This window comes from Macaca mulatta, chromosome 10, assembly GCF_049350105.2.
Source record: "Macaca mulatta isolate MMU2019108-1 chromosome 10, T2T-MMU8v2.0, whole genome shotgun sequence".
Lineage (NCBI taxonomy): Eukaryota > Metazoa > Chordata > Mammalia > Primates > Cercopithecidae > Macaca > Macaca mulatta.
In genome coordinates this window covers 98,909,536-98,936,379 of record NC_133415.1, presented here as the reverse complement: position 1 = coordinate 98,936,379, position 26,844 = coordinate 98,909,536, and the positions used below count along the sequence as shown (strand labels likewise).

Here is a 26,844-nt window from a genome sequence, read left to right as displayed (position 1 = left end):
GGCTGGTCTCAAACTCCTGACCTTAGGTGATCTGCCCACCTAGGCCTCCCAGAGTGATGGGATTACAGACGTGAGCCACCGCGCCTGACCCACACTCAAATTTGAGAATCTCTGACCTAGGAGAGAACACAGGGGGCATCAATAGCGTCTGCTGCAGATATTGTCACCATTTGTCAGATAAGAAGTGAAGCAGTGAAAGTGACTCATCCAAGGTCACACAGATGACAGGTGGCAGGCGTGGGTCTTTGATCTCTTTCCACCATACCACCATAGAAGTGAACAGCACTCACACTTAGGCTCTAGGTAAGATATAAGAATTAGGTCCCAAAGTTCCCCTTCCCTACCACCACCACTTTGCTCCACTTTCTAAACCAAAGGCCTCCACCTGGTGCATCCAAATGGTTCTTAAAGCTCTTCTGGGAAGCCTGCCAAGCCAGGTGCCCCTCTCTTGGCTCCCAGCTGCCCTCACAGCCTCCATCAGGATAAGCCCTCTCCGTATCTCCCCTTGCCCCCCATCGCCCCACACCCTCCAGCCAGCAGGATGTGTTGGGGAAATCCAAAGCAGGTTCTTTCCTGGGAAAGGTTGAGACCCCTGGGTTAAACCTCACCTTGAACCTTTGTGCCATGGCACTTTGCATTGCTCTTCCTTCTCCTCCTTGTCCTCCAACCTTCCTCCCCTCCCCTCCCCTCCCCTCTGCTCCCACTCCATCTGCCGCTCCTCCTGGCTAGGCTCCCCCTCAGTTGGCTCAGCAGGAAAAGAGAACAGGATGGTTTATTTTTATCCTGAGATACTGCTGGGGGGAAGGGGATACCATCTGACTGAGAAGCAGTAGCTCCTGCAGCCACAGGAGGTCAGAAGGTGGTGACAGACCCAGGATCTCCCTGGGAAGGAACTACAGATGTCGGTTCCAGACAGTAGGCAGATCTGGGAGGAGCTCAGGACCCAGAGTGAGGAGCTCTGAGCATGGCACCACCAGACACTGCTGTGTGACTATAGGCAAGTCACTTCGCCTCTCTGGACCTCATTTCCACCTCTGTAAAAGAGGGAGGGATGCAGGCCCGCCCTGCTTGGGAAGGCTACTTTTGTGAACATGAATCAAATGGGAAGAGCACTTTGCAATCTCGATACCACATGTGAGCACCCATGGAAACCACCCTGGAGGGGCAGCAGCCTGGGGACATTCTTATTTATCTACAGAAAATGCCCTCATTCCGTGAGCCTGACAGCAGGTTAAACAGCTCATGTCACCCAGCATGTTCGCCCCCGTTTTTCTTTTTACATGTTTGATGATTTTTTAATTACATAAGCATTATGTGAATTCACTCTCCTTTTGGGAAAAAGATGAAGCATTATGGGAAAGCCAAATCTCCCTTTAACCAACCTTCCCCCGACCCTTCTTCCCCACCCCAGACGTCACCACTCTTCAAGCTGTGGGTTTTCTGTGTGTCCTTCCAGAACCCTTGTTATATCAATATATGATGCATATTGTATTTATACATATATCCATAGGCAATATACATACATAAAAGCATGTATTTTTTTAAAAAAGTTCCATACCCATCATTCAGCAGCATGCTCTTTTTTTCCTTACTCGACAGTGTTTTTGAGATTCTGTTGTATAAATATATTCTAATTTTATTTAGCCAGTCTCCTGCTGATGGACAGTTAAGCAGCTTCCAGTTGTTCACTATCACAAACAAATGCTGCAATGGGCATCTGTGTTTATGGCTTCCTGGGCGCAGGGAAGCCACCAGGATGCCTCTCTGGGCACCAAACTGCTGGATCGGAAGGTCTGGTGGATATTACTAAACCATACCCCCGACAACCACCACCAAACTTCTGCCTCTGCCTTTAATACAAGTTGGGAGACTGGATGGGCTCCAGGGTGAAGTGAGAGATTCAAGGTGAACTGTTTCTGCATCCGGTGCCAGGTCTCCTGTCTCAAACTGCAGGGGTGCAGGCGGGAGGGGGTAGCTGTGCCCAGTTAGTGCCAGTCCCTCACCCTCACGCCACAGCAGCAGCAGCGCCAGGCTCTCTGGTCAAGTGCCTGTTTGCCCACGTGGCCACACTCCTGGGTGTGTGCAGCCTCACTGTCTCTCCTGCACTGAGATGCGACTCTCTTTGCCATCCTCCTGGGTGACCGGTTGGCATCCATGTAAAGTCTCCTGCACTGGAGCGGCAGGGTTGGAGCCAGGAAGATCGTCCAGAAAATTGATCTCCTGGGGTTCCTGCTTGGGGTGGGGGGCCTGGGGAGGCAAGATGTGAGGTCACCCCCAGCAACAGGGGCAGCTGTGCCTCTGAGGAGCCCCTCCCTGGGAAGTGGATCCCTTCCCCGAGCCCTCTCGCCTTTCCCAGACGGCGGGTCAGTGCTGATTCCTTGAGTGCCTCCTGCCCCCTGCTGGCCATACCAAGGGCGACGAAGAGCTTCCAGAGTGGGAGCCACTGGGCTTAAGGGGCTGCCACATTTGCTCCCACCCATTTGACCCAGCCCCAAGGCCCAAAGATGCAGCTCCCTAAGCACTGAATGCCAGGAAAGGAGTGAAGAACAGCCAGTGTTAGGCTCTGCCAGTGGTTCCAGGGGCAGTTCTGTGGGGGACTGAGCTCCGGATGGAAGGAGCATGGTGGGTGGGGGTGACAGTCCCCAATTCTGCTGCCACCCCACTGGCTGCAGGAACAGACTCTGAATCAGTTTTACTGCCCCATAGGCAATCGTGAGGCCATCTTTCCAGTTTGTCAAAACTCTGTCCCAGTTCTCAGGGGCGACCTACCTTATCGTTTGGCTTCTTGGCCACCTTTTCTAGAGGGAAAAAAAAAGGATGGGGAGTTGGAGAGGCCAGATTAGGAAACAGGTGGTCCCCCCTCACTCCCCCATAACCTCCCCACCTGAGGACTCACTGATAAAGACCAGCACCAAGAGGAGGATGACAAACAGGATCCCCAAGCAGATGGGGATCACCACCAGGGCTCTCTGCCGATCCTGGGGACCTGGAGAAATCGGGACTTCAGCATGTACCCCTCACCTGCAGGGTCTCCCTACCCTAAACCTGCTGTGACTTGTCAGACTCCAGAATCCTCCAGTGTCAGAGCTCATCTACATCACAGGGTTCAAACCGCAGCCTTTGGGGAAATGTGGCTGGCAGATGTCTTTAAAGGAACCAGAACATTTTTTAATATTTGGAAATACTTGCCGACATTTTTAAACTGGGAGATAACATATTAAAACCTAGACATCTAATTACTCTTACGAACTGGGAAGATCGGGTTCCACCGGGCAGCCTCCCCACCTGGGAACCATCAGCTTGAAGCGAGTGGCGGTGGCTGTCACCACCCGCTCACCATGCTCCCCGCCACTCCCCGCTCTCTGCCCAATGCTGAGGTCTAGCATGATTCATGTCTTCATGGTGCTTTTGGTATAGAAGAGTGGAGGGGAAAGGTAAAGTATTTCTCGTGCCAAATTTTTTTTTCTAAGTGGGAAAAACAAAAGAAAGACCAAAAGGTGGGGCGGAGACTAGGGTGAGGCAAGGGATGAAATTGTTTCAGGATAAAATTGATAGGGATGTCCAAAACACTCAGTCATCAAGATAAACACTCTTTTAATGCCATATTTTGAAAATCATCAGGCAGACACCAAGTCAGCAAACTATGGCCTGCAGGCTGGCTGCCCATTCGTTTCATTGGAACCAGGGCCAGGATTAGGGTGAGGTGAGCAAGGCAGAGTCATGCAAACACTGAGTCGGATCCTGTTCTTTATTTAAAATGTTGCTCTCTTGCTCATCATAGATTTATTTGCATTAATTTTTATTTTTAAAAATATTGCATCAAAATGAATTTACCTTGATTACTACACTTTTATGGCACCTTCTTAAATATTGTGCCCAAGGGCAAGTGCCTTGCTCACCTCACTCTAGTCCCAGCCCTACAAACAGGAAAGTACAGTTTGAGAAAAAGCAAAGAGAATGTATTTTTCTCACTCCTGACCTTTTTCACTGATTTACATTATCTGATCTTTGCTGTAGGCCAACCTTCTCACTCTAAAATCAAAACCTACTAAGGAAGTAGTGTTATCATCCCATTTTACAGATGAAGAAACTGAGGCTAAGAGAGGGGAAGTGATTTGCCCAGGCTCCCAAGATAAGTGGCAGAGCTGTGATACCACACCCCCAAACTGCCTCTCCTCCCCCTTTCCCCATCCAGTGTTCCTGTGTGCCTCATCTCCCCCTTCAGTTCCCACTTTCCTAGGCTTTTTCCAGGGCCCATTGTCCAGGACTCACCACAGACAACATCAGTCTTGTTTGTGCCTGCCTGTTGCACAACCAGGTCTTTGGTCTCACAGCTATGCGCAGACACGTGCACAAATGCACACACACAGAGAAAGAAAGAGATATTAAGTTTCCCCAAGCATAAGATTTCTAACTCTAGAATGAGTCAGTCAACAATCAACAAATCCAGGTTCACTGAACACACAGTACGTGCAACATCCTATGCTGGTTATTATAGGAATGACACAGACTCTGTTCTTACAGAACTTAAAAGTGCAGAGAAAAGATTATTGCACATCTTGAAGGAGTAATAAATAGGGGAGTCTATAATGAGTGCCATGCTTTGTGATCTAGGCAGGCTAAAGTGAGATGGGAATGGTTCCGAGGAAACAGAATCCACCAAGGCTGGAATGGAGAGATGATGAGTTCAGCTTAAGACAGCGTTACTCAACCTCAGCACCAGGGACATTTGGGCTGGATCATTCTTTACTGGGTCGGGGGGGCGGGGGCTGTCCTGTGCATTGCAGATGTTCAGCAGCATCCCTGGCCTCTATCTGCCAGATTCCTGTAGCATCCCCCTCTCCATTTGTGACAAATGAAATGTGTCCAGACATTGGCAAACATTCCACAGGGAACAAAACTGCCCCCTGTTGCGAACCCTCTGGTTTAAGGGTCTTCCAGACAGACTTCCCCGCAGACATAAGACCTGAGTGGGCCCTAAAGGATGTAAAATTTGGATCAGCAGTGCAGTCCTGCTAAGTGGGACCATGTGATGTGGGGAAATCAGGCAGGTGGCATGCAGGATGGTGTTAGGAAACTATGGAAAATTGTGTCTTTAGAACCAGATCACTGGCAGGTGTGAAGTTTTCGACTGGATTCAGCTGGTCAGTCTCATCAGCATCCAACCAGGCGACTTCACTAGTGAGAGGATTCAGCTGCCTGAGAGCTCAGAGGAGGAGAAATTACAGAAGAGTGGCCAGTCAGGAGGCACAGCAAGCATCTAGATATGAGATGATGAAGACCTGGTCCAGGTGGCCCCAGGAAGAGTAGAGCAGAATGGACACAGGACGTTGCAAAGGAAAAATCATCTAAGGTGGGAGAAAGAGAGAGAATCTTTGAAGAAAGCATATACTTTAGCCTTTTTTAAATTTTTATTTATTTATTTTTTGAGACGGAGTCTCGCTCTTTCGCCCGACTGGCTGGAATGCAGTGGCGCGATCTCGGCCTAACTGCAGCCTCCCAGGTTCAAGTGATTCTCCTGCCTCTGCCTCCCGAGTAGCTGGGACTACAGACACACGCCACCATGCCCAGATAATTTTTGTACTTTTAGTAGAGACAGGGTTTCACCATATTAGCCAGGATGGTCTCCATCTCTTGACCTCATGATCCGCCCGCCTGGCCTCCCAAAGTGCTGGGATTACAGGTGTGAGCCACCGCGCCCAGCCTACTTTAGTCTTACATGAGTAGAGCATTCAGGAGTTTACAATACACTTTACATGTTTTTAGCTCAAGCCTTGTGAAATGAAAGTCATTCCCATTTTCCAGATGAGGAGACTGAGGCTCCGTGAGGGTCACACACTTACTGAACTGTAATCAGATTTGTAAGCCAGTGCACTGGTTCCATTAATACTATACCACTGGGGCCCCCAGTTATCAGTCAACATTTATCAGTAAAAATGTGAGCACCTACTATGCATCAGGTACTGTTCTAGGAATAGGGGATGTATCAACGGAGGGAAAAAAAAAAGGCCAAGTCTCTACATTTAAGGAATTTTCAATCTATTAGGGAAAGGCAGACAGTTAACAAATAAAATGTATATGGTATACTCCTATTTGTGCAAAAGTAAAAGGAGGGAGATTGTGTGTGTGTGTGTGTGTGTGTGTGTGTGTGTGTTGTGTGTTGGTTTGTTTATATGTAGAATCTCTGGAAGGATATGCAAGGAACAATGGCTCCCTCCAGAGATAACTGGGAGGCTAAGGGGCAGGGATGGGAGAAAGACATTGCTCTGGCTCTTTTGCGCCTTCTGTCCCATGTGCCTATCTTGCCCATTTTTAAAAATCAAATGCCAAAAGTTAATGGGGCAGGTGTTTGTTTTTTGAGACAGAATGTCGCTCTGTTGCCTAGGCTGGAGTGCAGTGGCGCTATCTCGGCTCACTGCAACCTCCACCTCCCGGGTTCAAGCGATTCTCCTGCCTCAGCCTACCGAGTAGCTGGGATTACAGGCACCCACCACCACACCCAGCTAATTTTTTCATATTTTTAGTAGAGATGGGTTTTCACCTTGTTGGGCTGGCTGGTCTTGAACTCCTGACCTCAAGTGATCCACCCACCTTGGCCTCCCAAAGTGCTGGGATTACAGGCGTGAGCCACCACACCTGGCTTGCCGCCCGTGTTTAAGGTATTCCAGGCAGATGAGTTTGACGGAAGAGAATGAACAGTGTGTTCAGAGGATTGCAAGTACCATGAAGCTGTGCGATGCAGGAAAGAGATCAGGAATGCAGCAGGAAGGTCTGATGCCATGCTAAGGAGTCTTGGTTCCAACAGAAAGATAGGAAGCATCTCAAATAGGAGAGTGTTATGACCTGAAAGAAACTGTCGCACGTTCATGTTGGCAATAGGATGAAGAGAGAACCAGCTGGAGGGGAGAGAGCAGAAGCAGGGAGGCCAGGAGGCAGAAAAGGCATCACCCAGACCACAGTGATGAAGCCCAAACTAAAGTGACAACAGTGGAGACAGTGAGTATGTTCCCAAAACATGTAGACAGTCAGAGGGCAGGACCAGGTGTGGGTTTGGAGCTGGATATAAGAGAGGGAGGCCCTCAGGGTGAGCAGCTAGAGCCCAGAAAGCCCTAGAAAGCCAGGTAAGGTGAAAGCAAGAGGAGGAAAACTGAGGAGAAGCAGGAGGGGCAGAAGGAAAGCTAAGATAAGTGTCCCAATACTCCCAGAATAGGAGGCTCTCATGAAGCGAGAGGTCAACAGTGTCTATTACCTCAAAGAGAGAGCAGGCAAGAAAAATGTGGAAACGTGCCCATCTGGTTGGCCATGAGGCCACTCTGCAGATGCTTCACAAGTGCATGAGTACGTGTGGACCTCTGGGAGCGGGGACAGGACAGGTGGCTGGAGAATGGAGGCAGCTCCATGCCACTCTTAGAGCAGGAAACACAAGCGATGAGTGCTTATACCTTGTCCAAGGGCGACACTTTTCAAAAGCAGATGACACATTGGAGAAGAAGCCGACCGGGCAGGGCTCACAGATGGTATCAGAAACCCCTGTAGCTGGGAGTGGGTGGGGAGGGGGACATTAACCATCACAGTGGACCACCTGTCAAGCTCACAAGGGAGCCAGTGGCCAGGCAGGACGGGAAGAGCTCCTGCCTTGAACACTCTTCCCCTGATGTGGTGCTGCCCCCAACAGCTGCAATCCCCAGGAGGATTTCTCCCATTGCCCTTCAAAGGCAGATGCCCATGGCAGGAGGAAGAATGAACAAGGTCCCATCTGCAGCTCACTCCAGTGGGGATGCCGACATAGGTTGGAGCCTCCGCTTCCTCTGCCTCTGGAGCTAAGTGCCCACTGCCCAGCCCCTCACCCTGGGCCCTAAGCTCCTCTGTCCCACCTCCAAAACTGATTCCCAGATGAGCCACTTACCAATCTGCTTGACCCCAAAGCCAGGCAAGCATGAGCGGTGCGGGACACAGCTCTCACAGGACTCACTCGTACAGTGCAGGCCTTCTTCACAGGTGCAGATGGTGTCTGTTTCTGAGGTGCCCTTCTGCTGGACCCGAAGCCCTAGGTCTGAGAAGAGAAGGGCAGGAAGGATGGGAACACCCCACTGGACCATAGTCTGAGCCTCACTCCCCACATTGCCTGCTCTTTCTTCCTCAGACCCTCTTCCAAGTAGAGATGGCAATCAAATCATTTAATGACCAGTACAAGCCGGACTCCAACCAATCAGAACAAACCCTGGCTACATAAAATTAGAATGGCTGCATTGTTGGGAATATCAGCTGCAATATCAACCCGGCTCCCAAGCGTCCCTTTCCCAACAGCCCACGCACTGGGGTCGCAGTATTTGTGCTGGTGGCAGCGTGTCTCTCTATTCCAGGTGTCTAGGAATTCGCTTTCACCGCAAGGAAGGCATTCTGTTTCGGTGAACTCTGTGCAGTCACTCACCAGTTTCTGTCCTGGAAAACATCAGGAAATGAGGGAGGGCTCTGGCCAACTCCATGAGTCAGACACTAACCACACAATGATCAGGCCAGGCTTTAGGGTAGGGGATTCAAAGATGAAAGTCTTGGACCCTTCATAGTCAGGCAAGGAAGATGGAGGAGCTGGGATCCCTAGTTCAGGGTAGGCAGAGGCTTACCTGGTAGAGAGGGAACCCAGAACATTCTGACAGTGAAGCAGGACTGGGAAGTGGGTTGTTTCAGATTTGAGTTTACAGTTAACACATGGGGTCTGCGTCTGCCACCAAAGCAAAGGGGGGCTCCATGATGGGGCTAGAGGGTTGGCATCTCACCTGGCTGGCACAAAGAACAGCACTGACTGTTTATTAGGTACTGTTTTTCTCTGCATGCAGTGGGTGGTTCTGGATAGACCTAAAAACAGAATGGTGCAATTTGAAGGGATCTTGAAATCTCCGCTGTAGCCTCTTCAGCAGAAAGGTAAAAGTCATCCAGGACAGAGGCTGCAAACTGAAGTGCAAGTCAAAACAGAAAGTGGAATCTGCATGATATTTGGAATGTTTGTTTTCAAGTAAATTGCCTGATTATAATCGCACCCAGAGAATCATTTTGATATTTTACAAAGCAGTGGTACTGGAAACTCACACATTCTCTGAACTGAACAGAATTCCTTTGGGCTTGATGCCTGAGTCATTCCTCTTCCCAAAGATCCCATTGGATATGGGGACTCCAGCAGCTCCCCTGGAGTCCTGAAGCTAGCTGACTTCAGCTGGCCCTAGTGCTGTTTGGGGCTATGTTTAGCACTTGGCCTCTTCCTCCTATTCTTCTGCTTCCCTTCCTGCTCCTTTCCAAGACCCATCATGTTTTCTTCCTTCAACTCCTCATCATCTGTTCATCTAGCCCTTCCCTCATAAAATGCTAGAATGTAAAGCTGGAAGGGTAAACTCACACTCTTTCATTTTACAGATAGTTGAGACTGAGCACCAAAGAGGAGGGTCACTTGCCCAGAGTTTCACAGTGACAGAGTCCAAATGAGAACTCAAGTCTCAATGCTCCCTCTCTCCATCAATTTGTGTTTCATCTTCACCATTTTACTACATCCAGGTACCACCCATGCTATTAATTACTTCTTGTTAATTTCAATACTTTTATTTTCTTTTATTTTTTCAGACAGGGTCTCGCTCCATCACCCAGGCTGGAGTGCAATGGCACCATCTCAGCGCACTGCAACCTCTACCTCCCGGATTCAAGCAATTCTCCAGTCTAAGCCTCCTGAGTAGCGGGATTACAGGTGTGCACCAATATGCCTGGCTAATTTGTGTATTTTTAGTAGTGATGCGGTTTCACCAGGTTGACCAGGCTAATCTCAAACTCCTGACCTCAAGTGATCTGACTGCCTTGGCCTCCCAAAATGCTGGGATTACAGGCGTGAGCTACCATGCCTGGCCAGTACATTTACCTTAAATGTAAACCTTACATCATCGCCAAGAGACAAGAACCAGTATCACTTCTCATAAATAAAAGGTAACCCTAAAAATAAATTATGAGGAAGCAAAACAAGGTTATTAAACCCCAGCTGGTTGCTTTGCTTGCTGAAGGCCCTCCACCCCAGGCCTGCTCTTGATTTTTGTTTTAAAAGGAGGATTAGCAAGGCTTTGAGAGGCATTAACTCTATTCTAGCTCCAGAGACTTCCTCTTTGAAAAAATGAGAAAGATTTTTAAAAGAACTGTAAAGTGAGTATATGTTTAATTATATGTCCATGTGCTCCTTAAAATCGTCCCACACTTTGGGAACAGCCAGGGAAAAGAACACAAGTTTGAGAGTCAGACAGCTTTAGACTCCAGTCCTGACTTTGACTTTGTAACACTTTGTTATTTTGCTTCTCTTAGCCTCAGTTTCCCTGTCTCTAAAATGGGAGTAATAATGTCTGCCCTGCAGGTTGGACTGTGAAGATAAGAAAGAATACATGTATATGGCCTGGCACAGTGTCGGGAACATAGTAGGTGCTCATTAAACAGCAATTTTAATCATCATTCATTTGTATCTGCTTGCATGATATATGGCCAGCACCCCGGCTACCTGGCTGGCTGTTCAGAATCCTACCTAACTGGTGGCTCTCATTCAACCTGGGTATCTCAGCAAATTACTTACAGAAATGTGTCTTACCCAAAATGGGAAAGGAAATAGAAAAAGCCACTGCCCCCCACCAGCTCATCGCAAGACACCATCCTGTGAACGTGGAGCTCCCACACTCCCAAAGATAGGAAAGTCCTTGATACCATCTTCAAACACATGAGAAATAAAGCCCTCCTCTAAAAGCCTGTCAATCCCCAGTTCTCACTCCCCGTAGTTCTGGTCCTTCTGCCACAAAAGAGCTCAGGACCAGAGCTTGAAGACTCTCACTATCTGAGAGGCAGGCTCAGGAATCATGCAGATGTAGATTCACACCCAGGTTCTTCCATTAGCTAGCTATGAGACCTTTGGCGAGACAATCCCCCTTTCTGAGCCTCAGTTTGCCAGTCTGTATAATGGGGGAGTTGTGGGAAATCAGACAAAGAAAACAGGCAGTGTTTGGCTTAGAGCCTGACACACAAGAAGCCCTCAATAGATAGCTTCTGACATTGTCACAGCCCAACCTCTACCTGGAGCCAAAGTTGGGAGTTATGAGGGCAGACTCCGCTCTTGAGAAGCCTGGGTCACACCCTTCACCCCACCTCCTCTGGCTTTTCCTCCACTCCTACCACAAGGGCCCCCCTTTACCTCTTTTCCAGCTCCGCCCTCCCCCTGCCTCCCTGCTCCCTAAGAGCCATTGCTTCAGGTGAAAGTGAAAGCTGTGGGACCAAAGCAGCCTCCCCACTCCCTCTCTTCCCTTGCTGCCAACCCCCCACACCATGGATCATTCCTGCCCAGGCTTCATGCCGGAATCTACAGCCCTCAAAAGTAGGGGGAGGCCAGAGGGGCTGGGATGAGGGAGTCAGGTACTTGGGGGATTCCCAGCCTCCAGAATGAGGAACTACAAAAATACATTTAAACAAAAAGTAAGTCAAGTGTAGGCTTCTGAAAATCCCGGAGATATGCTTGGTTGGCTCTGAGCCCTTCTGATGCCTGGAGAAACCCCTGGTTTCTCCAGCCCTCTGACCACCAGCCCTGGTCAAAGCCAACCAGAACCCTGGTCTCCTAACCCTTTATTGGGTCCCATAAACTGTTCATCTCCCCCAGGGGTCCCCTGAATTTATGTCATCTTAAATTCAGGAGAAAAAGGCACAGCCCTGGGGATTCCTTCTAGGTTGGAACACCCAAGATAGGGTTCAGGGCGGGGGGCGATGTTAAAAGCTCCTTGTCGTCTCAAAAAAGTACCTGGGTCTCTGCACCCATCTCTTTTCCCACAAGATGCCCTGGAAGAAGGCAGCCCCAGCTGGCAAGGAGATGATAATCACTTACAGAGGCTGGCATCTGTCCACAATAAGAAGGGGACAGGAAACGGGCCAGACCCGCCCCTTCCCTTGGTCCGCCTCACTTCCCGCCCTCTGAACCCCCTACCAGTCTCTGTGTGGCCAGCCTCTGAGACTCCCTAAACCCATCCACGCCGTCTAGGCACGCTTGTGCAGCCGGTGCCTTCCCTGTGCGACCCCTGTAGGCCACCCGGGACCCCAGCCCGGGAGAAGAGAGAGGCAGCCCACCCCATTCAGCCTGGAGCGGGGGCACCTTGCCCAGCTCCCACCCACCCTCCTGCCCCCACAAAAATCAGCCAGGAAGGTCTCTCCCCCGAAGTTTTGCTTCCCCTTCCTTCTCATTCCCCACTCCCAAATCCCGTCGGGTGGGGGCAAAAACAACTCACAGCGGTCAGCAAGCAGCCCCAGAGGACGCACTGCAGAGGCAGACGAACCATGGCGAGCTGAGACCAGACGGCAGGACCACTGGGGGCCCGAGCGAGGCCTCTGCCGACTCCCCTGCCCCTGCCTTGGGCCCGCCCAGGAAAGAGGCGGGGTCTTCAAAGACCAATCGCGGTCCACCTATCGGGGGGCGGAGCCCCCAGCAATTCACCGCGCAGGGATTTCCCCAGAACATTCCCAAAAGTCTAATTCCCCCCGGGAGTTTAGGGACGCGTCTTGCGTCCTCCTCCTTAGGGGAGGAGGCATGGTCCCAGAGACAGCCCTTCTTCTTTGCCCCCAGGTCCCTCCCACAAAGGCCAAGCCGAGGCAGGCCAGGAGCTAGCCTGCTTCCAGGGAGCGGAGAGAGATCCCATGCGTGCTGGGGCCCGCCACAGGGACCCTCACGGTTTTCCCCTCCCTGCCCCCCTCTCCGCTGCCTCTAGGTATCCTCGCAAAACCGAAAGGGTCTCCACTGCGGAGAGACCTGAGGAAGTTCCCCCGACACTACCACGCAGAAAACGGGAAGGCCACAGCTGGGGTATGGGGAGGAGTTTCAAGGAAAAGAGTTTCCCAACTCATAATTTCACTCCTTCAAAGGAAATTCCCTCGTGTGGGCGCGTCGTCTCAACTTCCCATGCATCCATCCATGCATCCGTGCGTCCTCACCTCATTCCATTCCATCCCACCTCCCACCCAGCACATGGAGACAAGCATTTATTAAGAGTAAGGACCGGGCGCGGTGGCTCACGCCCGTAATCCAGCACTTTAGGAGGCCGAGGTGGGCAGATCACTTGAGGTCAGGAATTCGAGATCAACCTGGCCAAAATAGTGAAACCCCATCTCTACTAAAAATACAAAAATTAACCGGATGTAGTGGCGTTCGCCTGTAATCCCAGCTACTCGGGAGGCTGAGACAGGAGAATCGCTTGAACCGGGGAGGCAGAGATTGCAATGAGCCGAGATCGTGCCACTGCGCTCCAGTCTGGAAGGCAGAGCAAGACTCCATCTCGGAAAAAGAAAAAGAAAAAGAAAAAGAAAAAAAGGTGGGGGCCAGGAGCCGTGGTTTACGCCTATAATCGAACACTTTGGAAGGCCAAAAAGGGAGATTGTTTGAGGCCAGTTCAAGACCACCTCGGCAACATGGCAAGACCCCCATCTCTACAAAAAAAAAAAAAAAAAAGTTTTAAAAGTTAGCCAGGCATGGTGGCAAACACCTGTAGTCCCAGCTACTCAGGAGGCTGAGGCAGGAGGATCGCTTGAGGCCAGGAGGTCAAGGTTGCAGTGAGCCATGATTGCAATAATTGCAGCACTGCACTTCAGCCTGGGCGACAGTGCAAAACCCCATCTCAAAAAAAAAAAAAAAGGCCGGGCGCGGTGGCTCACGCCTGTAATCCCAGCACTTTGGGAGGCCGAGACGGGCGGATCACGAGGTCAGGAGATCGAGACCATTCTGGCTAACACGGTGAAACCCCGTCTCTACTAAAAAATACAAAAAACTAGCCGGGCGAGGTGGCAGGCGCCTATAGTCCCAGCTACTCGGGAGGCTGAGGCAGGAGAATGGCGTGAACCCGGGAGGCGGAGCTTGCAGTGAGCTGACATCCGGCCACTGCACTCCAGCCTGGGTGACAGAGCGAGACTCCGTCTCAAAAAAAAAAAAAAAAAAAAAGAGTGGGCCAGCCTTTTGTGGCATTATAAAACACTTTAAGAATGTTAGGACACTTGGGACCCTCTCATTTTGCAGAAACACACACACTTGTGCCTACATTTCCTGGGTTCATGACCTCTGAAGATGTTCTTTTTTTTGTTTTGTTTTGTTTTTAGGTGTTTTTTGTTTCTTTGTTTGTTTTGATGGAGTCTCGCTGTGTTGCCCAGGCTGGAGTGCAGTGGCGTGATCTTGGCTCACTACAACCTCTGCCTCCTGGGTTCAACCGATTCTCCTGCCTCAACCTCCTGAGTAGCTAGGATTACAGGCAGGCGCCACCATGCCTAGCTAATTTTTGTATTTTTAGTAGAGACGGGGTTTCTCCATGTTGGCCAGGCTGGTCTCGAACTCCTGACCTCAGGTGATCCGCGTGCCTTGGCCTGCCAAAGTGCTGAGATTACAGGTATGAGCCACCACGCCCGGCCCTCAAGATGTTCTTGAACCAGTGTTAACACTCTGCTTTGCAGCATGGAACACCTGGGTTCTGGTGGAGGCTCTGCCTCTGAAGGACTGTGTTCCCTTAGGCCTGAATTTTTCTACAAGGAAAACTTAGGAGCTTGAACTAGACAACGGTTGGGATGATGACCCTCCAAGCTCTCAATTTCTGGAACAGGCCAAGAGGTCAGACCACACAGATCAGGGAAGATGGAAGGGGAGAATGCTTCTAATCCCATTCTTGTGGCTTCTGCTGTTAAGGGCACATTTGCATCTTGTGGATTCTGCCTCTAGGATCCATCCCCTATTTTCTGTCACCTCTGCCACTGTCCTAATTCAAAGGCCGCCATCTTTCATCTGGACTGTCCCAACAGCCTCCCTCATTCCACAGGACGTATTGAGCATCTACTATGTGCCAGGCAACTCTTTACACTGCTGCAATTCTCTTGATAAACTCCAGATCTGATCGACTGGGACACTTTCTTGCATAAAAACCTCTTTGGGTTTCCCTACACCCTCAGGATGATCCAAACTCCTCATCCTGGCAGAGCACACCCTTCCCCACTCAGCCCCAACCTCTCTTTCTATACTAACTTCCTGCCATGTCCTCCCATGCACACTGGCTTCAGCCTCTCCCCACTTCCCAGACACACAATCTTTTTTCCTTACAGTTTGTCTCATTGATCTTGATGTTCCTTCCTTTTCTTCTCCTTTCTTAAGTTTAAACGTCACCTCCTCTTAAACCTTCCCCAACTCCCTGAGACAGAGGTAGGTATTCTACCCCACCCCACCTCCTCCCCCATGTTGCCACAGCATTTAGCATGCCAGACCATAACTCCTTCTGCCTGGTCCCATTTGACTGTGAGCTCCCTGAGGACAGGACTGGATCTTTCCCAGTCCTAGGTACATAATAGGACACCAACATACGGGTGTCAAATGAATGAATAAATAAATGAGTGGATTCAGCAACTTCTCATCCTAAGTACAGCCTCCATCATGAAAAAGAGTTGGTGGCAGGGGGTGCAAAGCTGGTAATCTCAACACAGACCTCAAGCTGCAGTGGCCTCTTGAGGATGGTGGTCGGATACCAAAAGGCCAGAAACTCTTGAAATCAGGGTCCAGGGAACTTCATTAAAGCCACCCAAACATGCCCAGGATAAAGAGAAGATTAAAATATATTTTCCCTTTTTAACACACTTTGAAAAAAACAAGTACGGTTTTAAATCCTTTGGGAGAGGGGCGTTACTATAATGATTTCAGCCATTACTTATTCTTTATTTGCTTGATTCCAAAATTGGGCCTTTCACAAAACTGCCTGGGGAAGTAAGTACACAGAATTAAAACATTAATTATATTATATAAAACATATCATAGCAGCAATTAAAGCAGCTTAAATTAATGTGTGAAGGAATAAATGTTAGCCTTCGGGTTGCCCCATGGGGCGAAGACCAGATAAGACAAAGGAAAGATATTTTAGTACATACATATCCTGAGGAGGCATGTGCTGGTGGGCACAGGCCCAGAGAAGGCCTAGAATCTTGCTGAGCTGAGAAGGGTGTGCTGGAGGAGGAAAGCAAGAAGATGATTTAAGGGAAAGCGGCAATATTTGGAGGCCAATCAAAAAGGGAACAATGAAGGGTTCAGCAATAGGAATGGAGCAAAGGACATTCAAAAGAGTAGGGAGCCAGGCTTTTGGAAACACAGAGATGAAATGGCCTTTGTAGGGAGGTGGGTTCACAGGGCCAGGTGAATGGGTGAGGAGCACGCCTAGAGGTCCAGTGTCCACAGCGCTGCCAGAATCTGGCATCCAGAGTGTTCTGTCCAATATGCAGATCCAATTGTGTTGCTCCAAGGTTTAAAGTGGCTCTCCAGGGCCCTCACTCTTTAAACTTGCAGAGCTGCAAGGCCATGGGCCTCCTGGTCTACATCTCTAAGCATCCTTCCTGTCTTCCCCTTCATGCTCCAGCCCCACTCCCTTGATGTCCCATGCTGTCATCTCTGCCTGGAGAGCTCCCTTCCCACTGCCACTCTCCTTTCACCTGGCCAACTCTTTCTCACCCTTCAAGGTCCATCTCAGGCGACCCTCCTCTGGAAATCTCTCTCTAACAACCAGCCTATCCCCCTGTGCTCTCTCAGAACCTGGGGCAGCTTTACCCAAGCAAGACTCTAGCCCGACCACGCTGTATTTCAATTATTCTGTTTACTTGTGGAGCCAGTGTATTGAGGCAATTCAACTCCGTGGGGCATAATAATGAAGATTTTCTCCCCTAATCTCTGCCTTCAGTCATGCTGTGTTGAATCTCCGTTTTCCATCCCTTAATGACATTTTGGGCAGACTGCATTACTTTGGATCACTTTCTGTTGTTAAACCTCCATCCTTTAGAGCTTTATTCTCAAACTCAATTTAAATCTTATTTTATCTTCTCTTTTACTCATTCAAGAGTTGACTTGAGCCAGGACTCTGCCTGCTAGGAGGAAAAGGACTTGGTGGAGGTGGGGGGATGGTCTGATTAGGAGACATACCCTACCACCCCAACCCCGACCCTGTGTCCATATATGGTTTCTCATGGGCAAATGAGTAAGTTCCTCAGTGGCTTCTCCACTACACAGTTCTGACAGGGTCATCCAGCCCAGGTTTGACCTCTCCTACCTCACCCCACCACCTGGGGCCTGCCACTGTCCTGACCCTCTTGCCCAGCAGTCAACCTGTTTGAGTAGGCCACCAGAAAAGTGCTCCAGCCAGGCCAATTACTGCAATGTCCACTTGACCTAGAGAAGCTCACGCATCCAGTCAGCTACACCACAATGCGCCTCTTCTCACCTCTCCACTCCCCTGCTCAGAGAGGCACAGTCCACTGCCCACAGTCTACCCCCCACCAGGGAACAGCATCCCAGAACCCCATGCTTGCAGTCATCTCTCAATCTCCACAAGGGACTTCCTTTGAATTTCTGCCACCCCACCTTTAACAGAGAGGGGAGAAATTGCCTTCTGCTATAAACACCAGACTACTCAATAAAACCAAGGACCTCCTCCCTCCCCAAGATTGCTGTATGGACAAGGAAGAGAAAATGGGGATTTGGGGCTGTGGGTATAGAGCCAGTTCTGCCTCGTTTAGTAAACCTGGAGGGAAACTATCTGGCTCCCTAGAATACAGGGTACAGAGGGCCTGTTGGCTTTGGCTGTGGGTCAGCCATGTTGCTGATTCCTAAGGGACGAGGAATTTGCACTCAATTGCCTTTGAATCAGGCCATCCCTCACTTCTAACCCGGAATTGCGGAGAGGAGGAACAGTGTCTCCTTTATCTTTGTAACCTGACACCCACACAGAGTCTGAACATCTGCCAGATGCTGAACAGGTATTTGTTGAATAAACGCAGAACTATAGAGTAATGAGGCTGAAGGGATCCCTCAGACCCACCTGCTCATTCCCACACCATCCTGGGTAGCAACCCATCTCCATAAGATGACAGGGCTCTCTAACTGGGATTCCCAGGCCTAACCATGGACAAAAAGCTTTCCCTTTAGCTCACCAGTATCGGGTGGGAATTTATCAAAGGGAACTAAGAAACTCAGAAAAGAACCCAAGCAGAAATTTGGAAAACCCAAGAGCCAGCAAAACAGATGGGAGAACAAAGTGGAGAACGTCTTGATCCTTATCTGGTTAAAACCACTTACTCCTCTGATTCTGATCCCAACACAAGGAGGCCTGGAGCCTGGTCCTCAGCCCTCCCAGACTCTGATGTCTGGAAGAAGAGATGCTTTGGTTGCAGGGGAGAGGATCCAAGTTTTTACCATGACCTCAAGAGCCTGCATGACCTGGCCATTGGCAACCTCGGTTTCCACCTCAGAGCTTTGGCTTGGTGCCCCCTCTGCCTAAAATGCCCCTCCTCCCACCCTTCATCTGCTGACTCTTCCTCACCATTCATGTCTCAGAGAGGCCTTCTCTGGCCATCTTATCTAAAATGAGTTTCCTCCACTACCCACACACCTCCCCCACCACTGGCTTCTCTTGTAGCACCTGTTCTAATCAGAGTTGTCCTTGCAAACAAGAGAAGACATATAAGTGAACTTAAATAAAAGAGGACACTATTGAAAGGGTGTTGGGCAGCCCAGAGAACTGACAGGAAGACTCAAGGGAGGAACCCAGGCAAAACCACAGGAGGCGGGGAATAGATGAGACTCTGCCACAGAAAAGTTCTATAAACCATCTCTGTGCCAGTCTACCTCCAAGACAGCCTTCAACGATCCCTACCTCCTGGTCTTCACACCCTTATGTAGTCCCCTTCCTTGTTGTACCCTGGTCTGTGTGACCAACATAAACCAGCAGGAGTGTAGATCACATCAAGATTAGGTTACAAACCCACTGAGGTCGGGTGCAGTGGCTCATGCCTGTAATTCTAACACTTTGGGAGGTCAAGGAAGGAAGGGTCACTTAAAGCAGGGAGTTCGAGACCAGCTGGGCAACATAGCAATAATTCATCTCTACGAAAAAAAATTTAAGGCCGGGCGTGGTGGCTCAAGCCTGTAATCCCAGCACTTTGGGAGGCCGAGACGGGCGGATCACGAGGTCAGGAGTTCGAGACCATCCTGGCTAACACGGTGAAACCCTGTCTCTACTAAAAAATACAAAAAACTAGCCGGGCGAAGTGGCGGGTGCCTGTAGTCCCAGCTACTCGGGAGGCTGAGGCAGGAGAATGGCGTGAACCCGAGAGGAGGAGCTTGCAGTGAGCTGAGATCCGGCCACTGCACTCCAGCCTGGGCGACACAGCGAGACTCCGTCTCAAAAAAAAAAAAAAAAAAAAATTTAAATAAAAATAAAAGGACTGAGGCTTCCATCTTATGTGTGCACTCTCTCACTCTTCTTTTTCTCTCGTCTCTCTCTCCTTTCTCTCTCTTCTCTCTCTCTCTCTTCTCTTTCTCTTCTCTCTCTCCTTTCTCTGTCTTCCTTCTCTCTTCTCTCTCTCTCCTACTTTCTCTCTTTCCTTTCTCTCTCTTCTCTCTTCTCTTTCTCTCTTCTCTCTCTCCTTCTCCTTTCTCTCTCTTCTTTCTCTCTTCTCTCTCTCCTTCTCCTTTCTCTCCTCTTTCTCTCTCTCTTCTTTCTCTCTCCTTCTCTTCTCTCCCTTTCCCTCTCTTTCTTCTGTCTCTCTTCTTTTTTTCTGTCTCTCTCCTCCTTTCTCTCTCGCTTCTTTCTCTCTCGCTTCTTTCTCTCTCTTCTCTCTCTCTCTCTCTCTCGCTCTCTCTCTCCTTCCCACTCCCCTCTCCCCCACCCCCTTCGTGGCCTCCAGGCCCTCTGGGGAAGTAGCTGTCTGCCATGTCATGAGGACATTCAGCACTCAGGCAGCCTATGGGGAAGTCCATATGGCAAGGATTCAAAACTTCCAGCCCTCAGCCACATAGGAAGTGGAAGTGGAAGTGGAAGTGGACCCTCCCGCAGCAGTCAAGCCTCATATCACTTCAGCCCCAGCTGACACCTTGACCCCAATGGCAATCTAATCAGAACCACCCAGTTAAGCTGCTTCTGGATTCCTGATCCACAGAAACTGTGAAATAATAGATGTTTTCTTGTTTCAAGCCACTAAGTTTTAGGTCAATCTCTTACCCAACAATAGATAATGAACACAATTTCTAACTGCCCCTGAACTTGAGCATCACTCCCTCAAGGTTCAAAGTCTTGGGAAAGGAATCAGAGTGGCCACACCTGGCTTACACCCCACATTCTGTGCCTCCTTGGCTTCCTTGTCAAATCCCCTGCCCTCGTTCGCCTCAAGTAAGAAGGGTACACATCCTGAACATCCAGAACAATCCATCTGCCCTGCAATGTTCCCTCAGAACACTCAGCACAACTTGTTCTCTATGCAGGATGATGTTTTTCTCCTTTCCCCTTGCTTTCCCTAAATTTGGGCACACACCAGACGTAAGAACCAGAGAGGGCAGATAGTTTCTTGGCCCAATAATGCAGGGAAAACATCCTCAAAATTCTGATTGCCTTATAAATGCCAGGCCCTGAAGAAAGACCCATTAGAAGGCAACTTCTTCCCAGTGAATTAGTGGGGGAAAAGAAAAAAGCACTTTGGGAATCAGGATCAAGAGATACACTTCTGGCCAGGCGCGATGGCTCAAGCCTGTAATCCCAGCACTTTGGGAGGCCGAGACGGGTGGATCACGAGGTCAGGAGATCGAGACCATCCTGGCTAACACGGTGAAACCCCGTCTCTACTAAGAAATACAAAAAACTAGCCGGGCGAGGTGGCGGGCGCCTGTAGTCCCAGCTACTGGGGAGGCTGAGGCCGGAGAATGGCGTGAACCCGGGAGGCGGAGCTTGCAGTGAGCTGAGATCCGGCCACTGCACTCCAGCCTGGGCGACAGAGCGAGACTCCGTCTCAAAAAAAAAAAAAAAAAGAGATACACTTCTGTATCTTTTCATGCAGCCATAGCCCAGTGAGTAATCGAGCCTTTCCCACTCAAGATAAATATGAAACAGGCGCTTTATTACAGACCAAAAAATCCATGGTCCCATCTCATAAACAAATCAGCATTTTTGTTTGTACATTTGCATGTGCCACCTTTTAATCCTTGCCTATATGGACATTCAGATTTTTCTTTCCAAGGGATAGCATAAATAGATTACCTATTTTACATTTTCCTATAACACTAGACCATGTATATTATTTCCACCTTTGTAAACTCCGATTTTTATTTTTTCTTTCCTTTTCCTATTTTTTTTATTGGAGACAGGGTCTCACCCTGTCACCTAGGCTGCAGTACTTTAGCACTAGCATAACTCACTGCAGCCTAAAACCTCTGGACTCAAGTAATCCTCCTGCCTTGGCATCTATTTTATTTTCTTTATCTATCTTTACACCTCTCTCCCCATAATAGCCTGATAGGTATCTGTCTGCACATTTAAGAATATATTTGTTCATTTAATAAGAAAAGGAATCTCTATCTTTTTTTGCAATCATTTTTGTCACTTAATAATATATCATGGAAATAATTCCAGGTTAGTAGATACAGATCATACACATTCTTTCTTTAAAATAACTGTGTGAGATTCCATGGTGTGGACTTGTCACAACCAATTTAACCATTTTCCTGTTGATGTACATTCAGGTTGCATCCAGGTTCTCTCTACTGCAAAGCAGGCTGCAACAGCGTTTTCACACATATGGTTAAGCACCTGTGCTTTTATGTCTATACAATAGATTTCTAGAAGGAATTTGTGGGTATTTATATTGTAAATGCTAACAGATATTTTAAAGATACTTTCCAAAAACCTTGGGAAATTCATATGCTTGAAGGCACCTTTAGTCTGCCTTCTCCCCAGTACTAAATGTTATCATTCATTTTAATATTTGACCATTTGATGGTGAAGAGAGATATCTCTTTGCTGCAATTTATTTACATTTCCTCAATTATTAGGGAAATTGAGGATCCTATCAAATGTTTACCAACCATTTGGATCTCCTCCTCTGTGAACTAACTGTATATATCCTTTGTCCATTTTCTATTAAATTGTCTGTTTCATATTAATTTTATTCAATCATGTAGTCACTCAACTAATATGCATTGAGCACTTACTAGGTCACTTGTTGGGGTTATAATACTGAACTAGACAAAATCCCAGCCTGAATATTAACCCTTTACTCTGTCATCCATGTTGAAAATCAGCTCAGATGTCTAATTGTATCTCCAGGCTCTCCCCTACAGATATCCTCTGGTACAGCGGTCCCCAACCTTTTTGGCACCAGGGACCAGTTTTGTGGAAGACAATATTTCCATGGACAGAGGGGTTGGGAAGGATGGTTCCTGGTTTTGGATAAAACTGTTCCACCTCAGATCATCAGGCATTAGATTCTCATGAAAAGCACGCAACTTAGATCCCTCACCTGTGCGGTTCACAATAGAGTTCACGGTTCCATGAAAATCTAATGCAATTGCTGATCTGACAGGAGGCAGAGCTCAGCCTGTAATGCTCACTAGCCGGGTGCTCACCTCCTGCTGGGCGCCCGGTTCCTAACAGGCCATGGACGGGTACCAGTCCACAGCCCGGGTGTTGGGGACCCCTGCTCCGGTAGATTGTAGTCATTATGCTTTCATGTTTTCTGATGTAAAAATACCTAATACCAGCACCACTAGTCACAAATTGGTTAAAGCAGACAGAGGACTTAATCCAATCCCCATGTAGCACCTTGTTGGCACTCCACCCTCAGGTCTTCCATATTCACTGTTCCCACTCTTCCTGTTCCCTATCTCAAGCACCTATGACCTTCTGCCCCAGAGCCTTTTTTTGGCCACAAGAGCATTTTTAACCCTTCAGAGGGCAGACCAGAAGTGCTGGAGATAATGCAGCCTTCTACCAATGACAGATGAGGAGTTGGTGGATCAATGCGCAGGCTCCCTTGCCTCTAAGCTGGGATAACTAAAAGGTATGTGTTCTACACTGTCCAGTCAAGGTGAAGCCACAGTTGCCTCCAGTGTAACCTGCTCATTTGCCCATCCTGTAATGGCTTCCTTCTCCTCTCTGTCTCAGTTACCCATTACCCGATCAGTGCTTCCCGGAGTCACCTCTCAAATAAAGTACTTGTTACTTGCACTCAAATCTTTGTCTCAGTTTCTGTTTCTGGGAGAATACAACAAAGGCACTTTGATCTACAAATGAGGAACTAGCAGCAGGAGGCAGCATCTCTCGATGAGTAAAAGTGTAACTTCTGAAGTCATAGGCCTGGCCCAAAATCTGATTCTGCTACTGACTGTGTGTCCTTGAGCATATTCTTAACTTCCAGTTTCTTCTTTACGAAATGAGCCTAAGAGCTCACATGGTTATTATAAGGACTAAGTTAACCATGTGATTTTTCTCACATAATGTCTAATAAAAAATGGTATTACTCTTTAATATTAGGAAACTGAGTTCTAGAGAATAGAAGTAGCTAGCCTAAGGTCACCCAGGAAACTGGGACCCTTATGCCCCATTTCAAAGACTCTACGCTCTGTCATCCTTTGGGCCAGGGATGTTACAGTCATGGGATTTCCCTTGTCCTAGGCTTTAAATACTCCTAAACATCTACGTGGATTGGAGTATTTATTTGTGCTATCCAGTAGAATTTTCTGTGATGATGTAAACATTGCATATTTATGCCATTCAATACAGTAGCTACCACTAGCTACGTATGCCTGTTGAACATCTGGAATGTGGCTAGTACCACCATAAAAGTGGGGGTCTTATTGTATTGACTTTTATCAAATGTAAAGAGCCACATATAGCTAGTAGCTATTATGTTAGATAGCTCAGGTCTAGAAAAACAGGGTTGGGGCCAGGTACAGTGGCTCACACCTGTAATCCCAGCACTTTGGGAAGCCAAGGAGGGAGGATCACTTGAGCCTAGGAGTTTGAGACCAGTAAGGACAACATAGTGAGATCCCATCTCTGTTAAAAGAAATATTTTTAAAAAGTAAAAAATTGGCCGGACGTGGTGGCTCACGCCTGCAATCTCAGCACTTTGGGAGGCGGAGGCGGGCATATCACGAGGTCAGGAGATCGAGACCATCCTGGCTAACACGGTGAAACCCGGCCTCTACTAAAAATACAAAATATTAGCCGGGCGTGGTGGCAGGTGCCTGTAGTCCCAGCTACTCGGGAGGCTGAGGCAGGAGAATGGCGTGAACCCAGGAGGTGGAGGTTGCAGCGAGCCGAGATTGCGCCACTGCGCTCCAGCCTGGGCAACAGAGCGAGACTCAGTCTCAAAAAAAAAAAAAAAAAAAGTGAAAAATTAGAGAAAGGGGATTGGGCAATGGTGGAAAGAATCTCTCTTAGTTCTTTTCTTCTCCCCAGTCTCTCCTACCTTCAGACTCCCCTCCCAGCCCGAGCTATTCATCCCCCTCATCATAGGCCTCCACCTTTCCCTCCTTTGTACGTGCTAAGTTCCATGGAAGGAAGCAGCAGGGACTGTGACAACCGCTGTATTTTCATACACCCAGCAAGGTGAAACAAACCCCTTTGTGATCCCTGTACTGAAAGACAAGACAAATACCTGCTATAAATAAAGCTGAATAAAGATCCTTTTCTAGATGGCTTCCATTGTTCCCTCTTCTCTTATAGTATTCACGCTGAGATAATTTCCGGCTTCTCAGATCCTCCACGGTTATAAAACATACCATTACCTCATTTTCATTTCATTAGATTTACAGGTCACGAGACTATTTTGATCCTTACCAAGTTCATCATTAATGGTTTCAAAATAATGATTCTTTCCATTTCAGCATGAGCCAACACAGAACTTCCTACCCATGCATTCTTTTATCTCTTGCTTCCTACTTTTAACTCCCTAGTCTAGACAATAGTGGCTAATTTAGTTTTCCAAATGCTGACGTGAATTTCATATCCATAAAGACGTTCCCCGCACAGTTCTGTCACCCCACAGCAAAAACAGTAAAAGTAATAATTTCTTTCCAAACTACCTAATCCTGATGGACGGCATAGAAAGGTATCGGATAAACCACCAGCTCTCCCAGGCTGTATTTCCATGATACCTGTAATTAACCCAGGTATCTGTAATAACAATGGAACACATGGGTTTAGTAGTCTCACAGAAATGGGTTTAAATCCTGACTATATCGCTTAACAGTGAGAAATAAAATGACTCTACCTCTTTGAGTCTCCGTTTCCTCATCTGTAAAATGAACATATGAGGTACTTACATTGCAGGGTAGTGGCAAAGACTCAAAGGATTTTTTTTTTTTTTTTGAGACAGTCTTACTCTGTCACTCAGGCTGGAGTGCAGTGGCAGGATCTCAGCTGACTGCAACCTCCACCTCCTGGGTTCAATCAATTCTCCTGCCTCAGCCTCCTGAGTGGCTGGGATTACAGGCGCGCACCACCATGCTCGGCTGATTTTTGTATTTTTAGTAGAGAAGGGGTTTCACCATGTTGGTCAGGCTGATCTCGAACTTCTGACCTCGTGATCCACCCACCTCAGCCTCCCAAAGTGCTGGGATTACAGGCAAGAGACACCGCACCCGGCTGACTCAAAGGATTTATACGAGAAGCAGGACACTGAAATCATTAAGAGCGTAGACTTTGCCACTAACATACTACTCTGTGACCTTGGTAATATGCCGACTCTTCTGACCCTCAATTTTCTCATCTATAAAATGGGAATAAATAATAATACCTACTTCTAAGGGGGTTGGGAGGATTAAATGAAGATACATATAAAGTCCTCAGCACAATGGCTGACTCAAAGAAAGCACTCACCTCTTAATATGCCCTTGAAAGAGCTTTTCACCTAAGTTGTTGGCTACTTTCTTTAAAACAGGATTCTTAAGTTTTCTTTGTGTTGTAGACTCCTCTGGCCATCTGGAGAATCCTACAGATTCTTCTCAGAAAAATCTTTGTAAATGTAAAATATGATAGAGTTATAAAGAAGACCAGTTATATTGAAATATAGTCATCAAAATATTAAGACAAGTATGTGATATACATGTATGTGCCTCTTTAATAATGGATTAAATAACAAGCTCTAGTGGCAAGCCTAAAACCTCCATAATTTCAAAGTAATGATGTGTGCAAACAATAATTTGAGACATCTGCAGCAGCAACTCTGGTGTAATATCAAATAGAAATATCTGTGCCTTCTATTGGTGACAAGGTAGCAGGCCCTGCTAATACTACTGTAGTTTATTGCCTACATTCACGATCAAAAGAAATGCTTAATTTAAGTTAGAGGTCAACGAAAACAAAGGAGTAAATTTTTCCATCCAAGTTCATGAACCCCAGGTTAAAGTTCATAATATATTTAGCACCCATTTATCCTCAGCTGTGGGTCTAAAGTCATAGATTAGGAGACAATAGGAAACATCTCTTCACATCCCATTATCTGGCGTCTGTTTGGGCAAATGGTAGAAAGGAGAAATGCACCATTCTGTAAGAGCATGTAACAAGATGACAACTACCAGCCAAGCTTATTTAGCACTAAGTGGCAGGCGTTTTTCTAAGTGTTTGACCTACGTTAACTCACCAACATTCACAGCAATGCTTTGAGACGGCTACTGTTACCATCCTTGTTCTACAAAGGAAAAAAACTGAGGCACAGAGAGGTTAGGTACGTCCCCAAGGTCACACAGCTAGTAAATGGTAGAGCCAGGATTTAGAGCCAGGAAGTCTGAATCCATAGTCTGTGCTCCTAGCTACCATGCCATACTCCCTCTCTACTCTGAGTGCAGGGGAGTAAGATTTCAATTACATTTCTCTCTTCTTATTAAGGCACCAGCATTGAATTGGCTCCCCCGCCTTATGCAGTATGACCCTGTATTAATTATATCTGCAAAGACTCATTCTTCAGGAGGAGTAGGAGTTAAAGAGATGAAAGGGAGGAGGGAGCGGGGAGAGGTAGGAA

The 26,844-nt window shown here is 48.0% G+C and overlaps 1 protein-coding gene across 2 annotated transcripts in view; it reads right to left on the bottom strand.

Moving 5' to 3' along the window:
• Window positions 1-1,516: 1,516 nt before the first annotated feature.
• The window catches only part of CD40 (CD40 molecule), a 245,777-nt gene continuing 220,449 nt past the window's right edge, over window positions 1,517-26,844 (bottom strand). The window contains exons 2-10 of one of the 2 annotated variants that reach the window (XM_015148819.3): window positions 12,282-12,412; window positions 8,778-8,856; window positions 8,317-8,442; window positions 7,907-8,053; window positions 7,443-7,536; window positions 4,273-4,334; window positions 2,885-2,986; window positions 2,770-2,798; window positions 1,517-2,247 (exon numbers count right to left, since the gene is read on the bottom strand). In XM_015148819.3, coding sequence (XP_015004305.2) covers window positions 2,089-2,247; window positions 2,770-2,798; window positions 2,885-2,986; window positions 4,273-4,334; window positions 7,443-7,536; window positions 7,907-8,053; window positions 8,317-8,442; window positions 8,778-8,856; window positions 12,282-12,332 — 849 coding nt within the window. In that variant the 5' untranslated portion in view covers window positions 12,333-12,412 and the 3' untranslated portion in view covers window positions 1,517-2,088. 2 annotated transcript variants of the gene reach the window in all.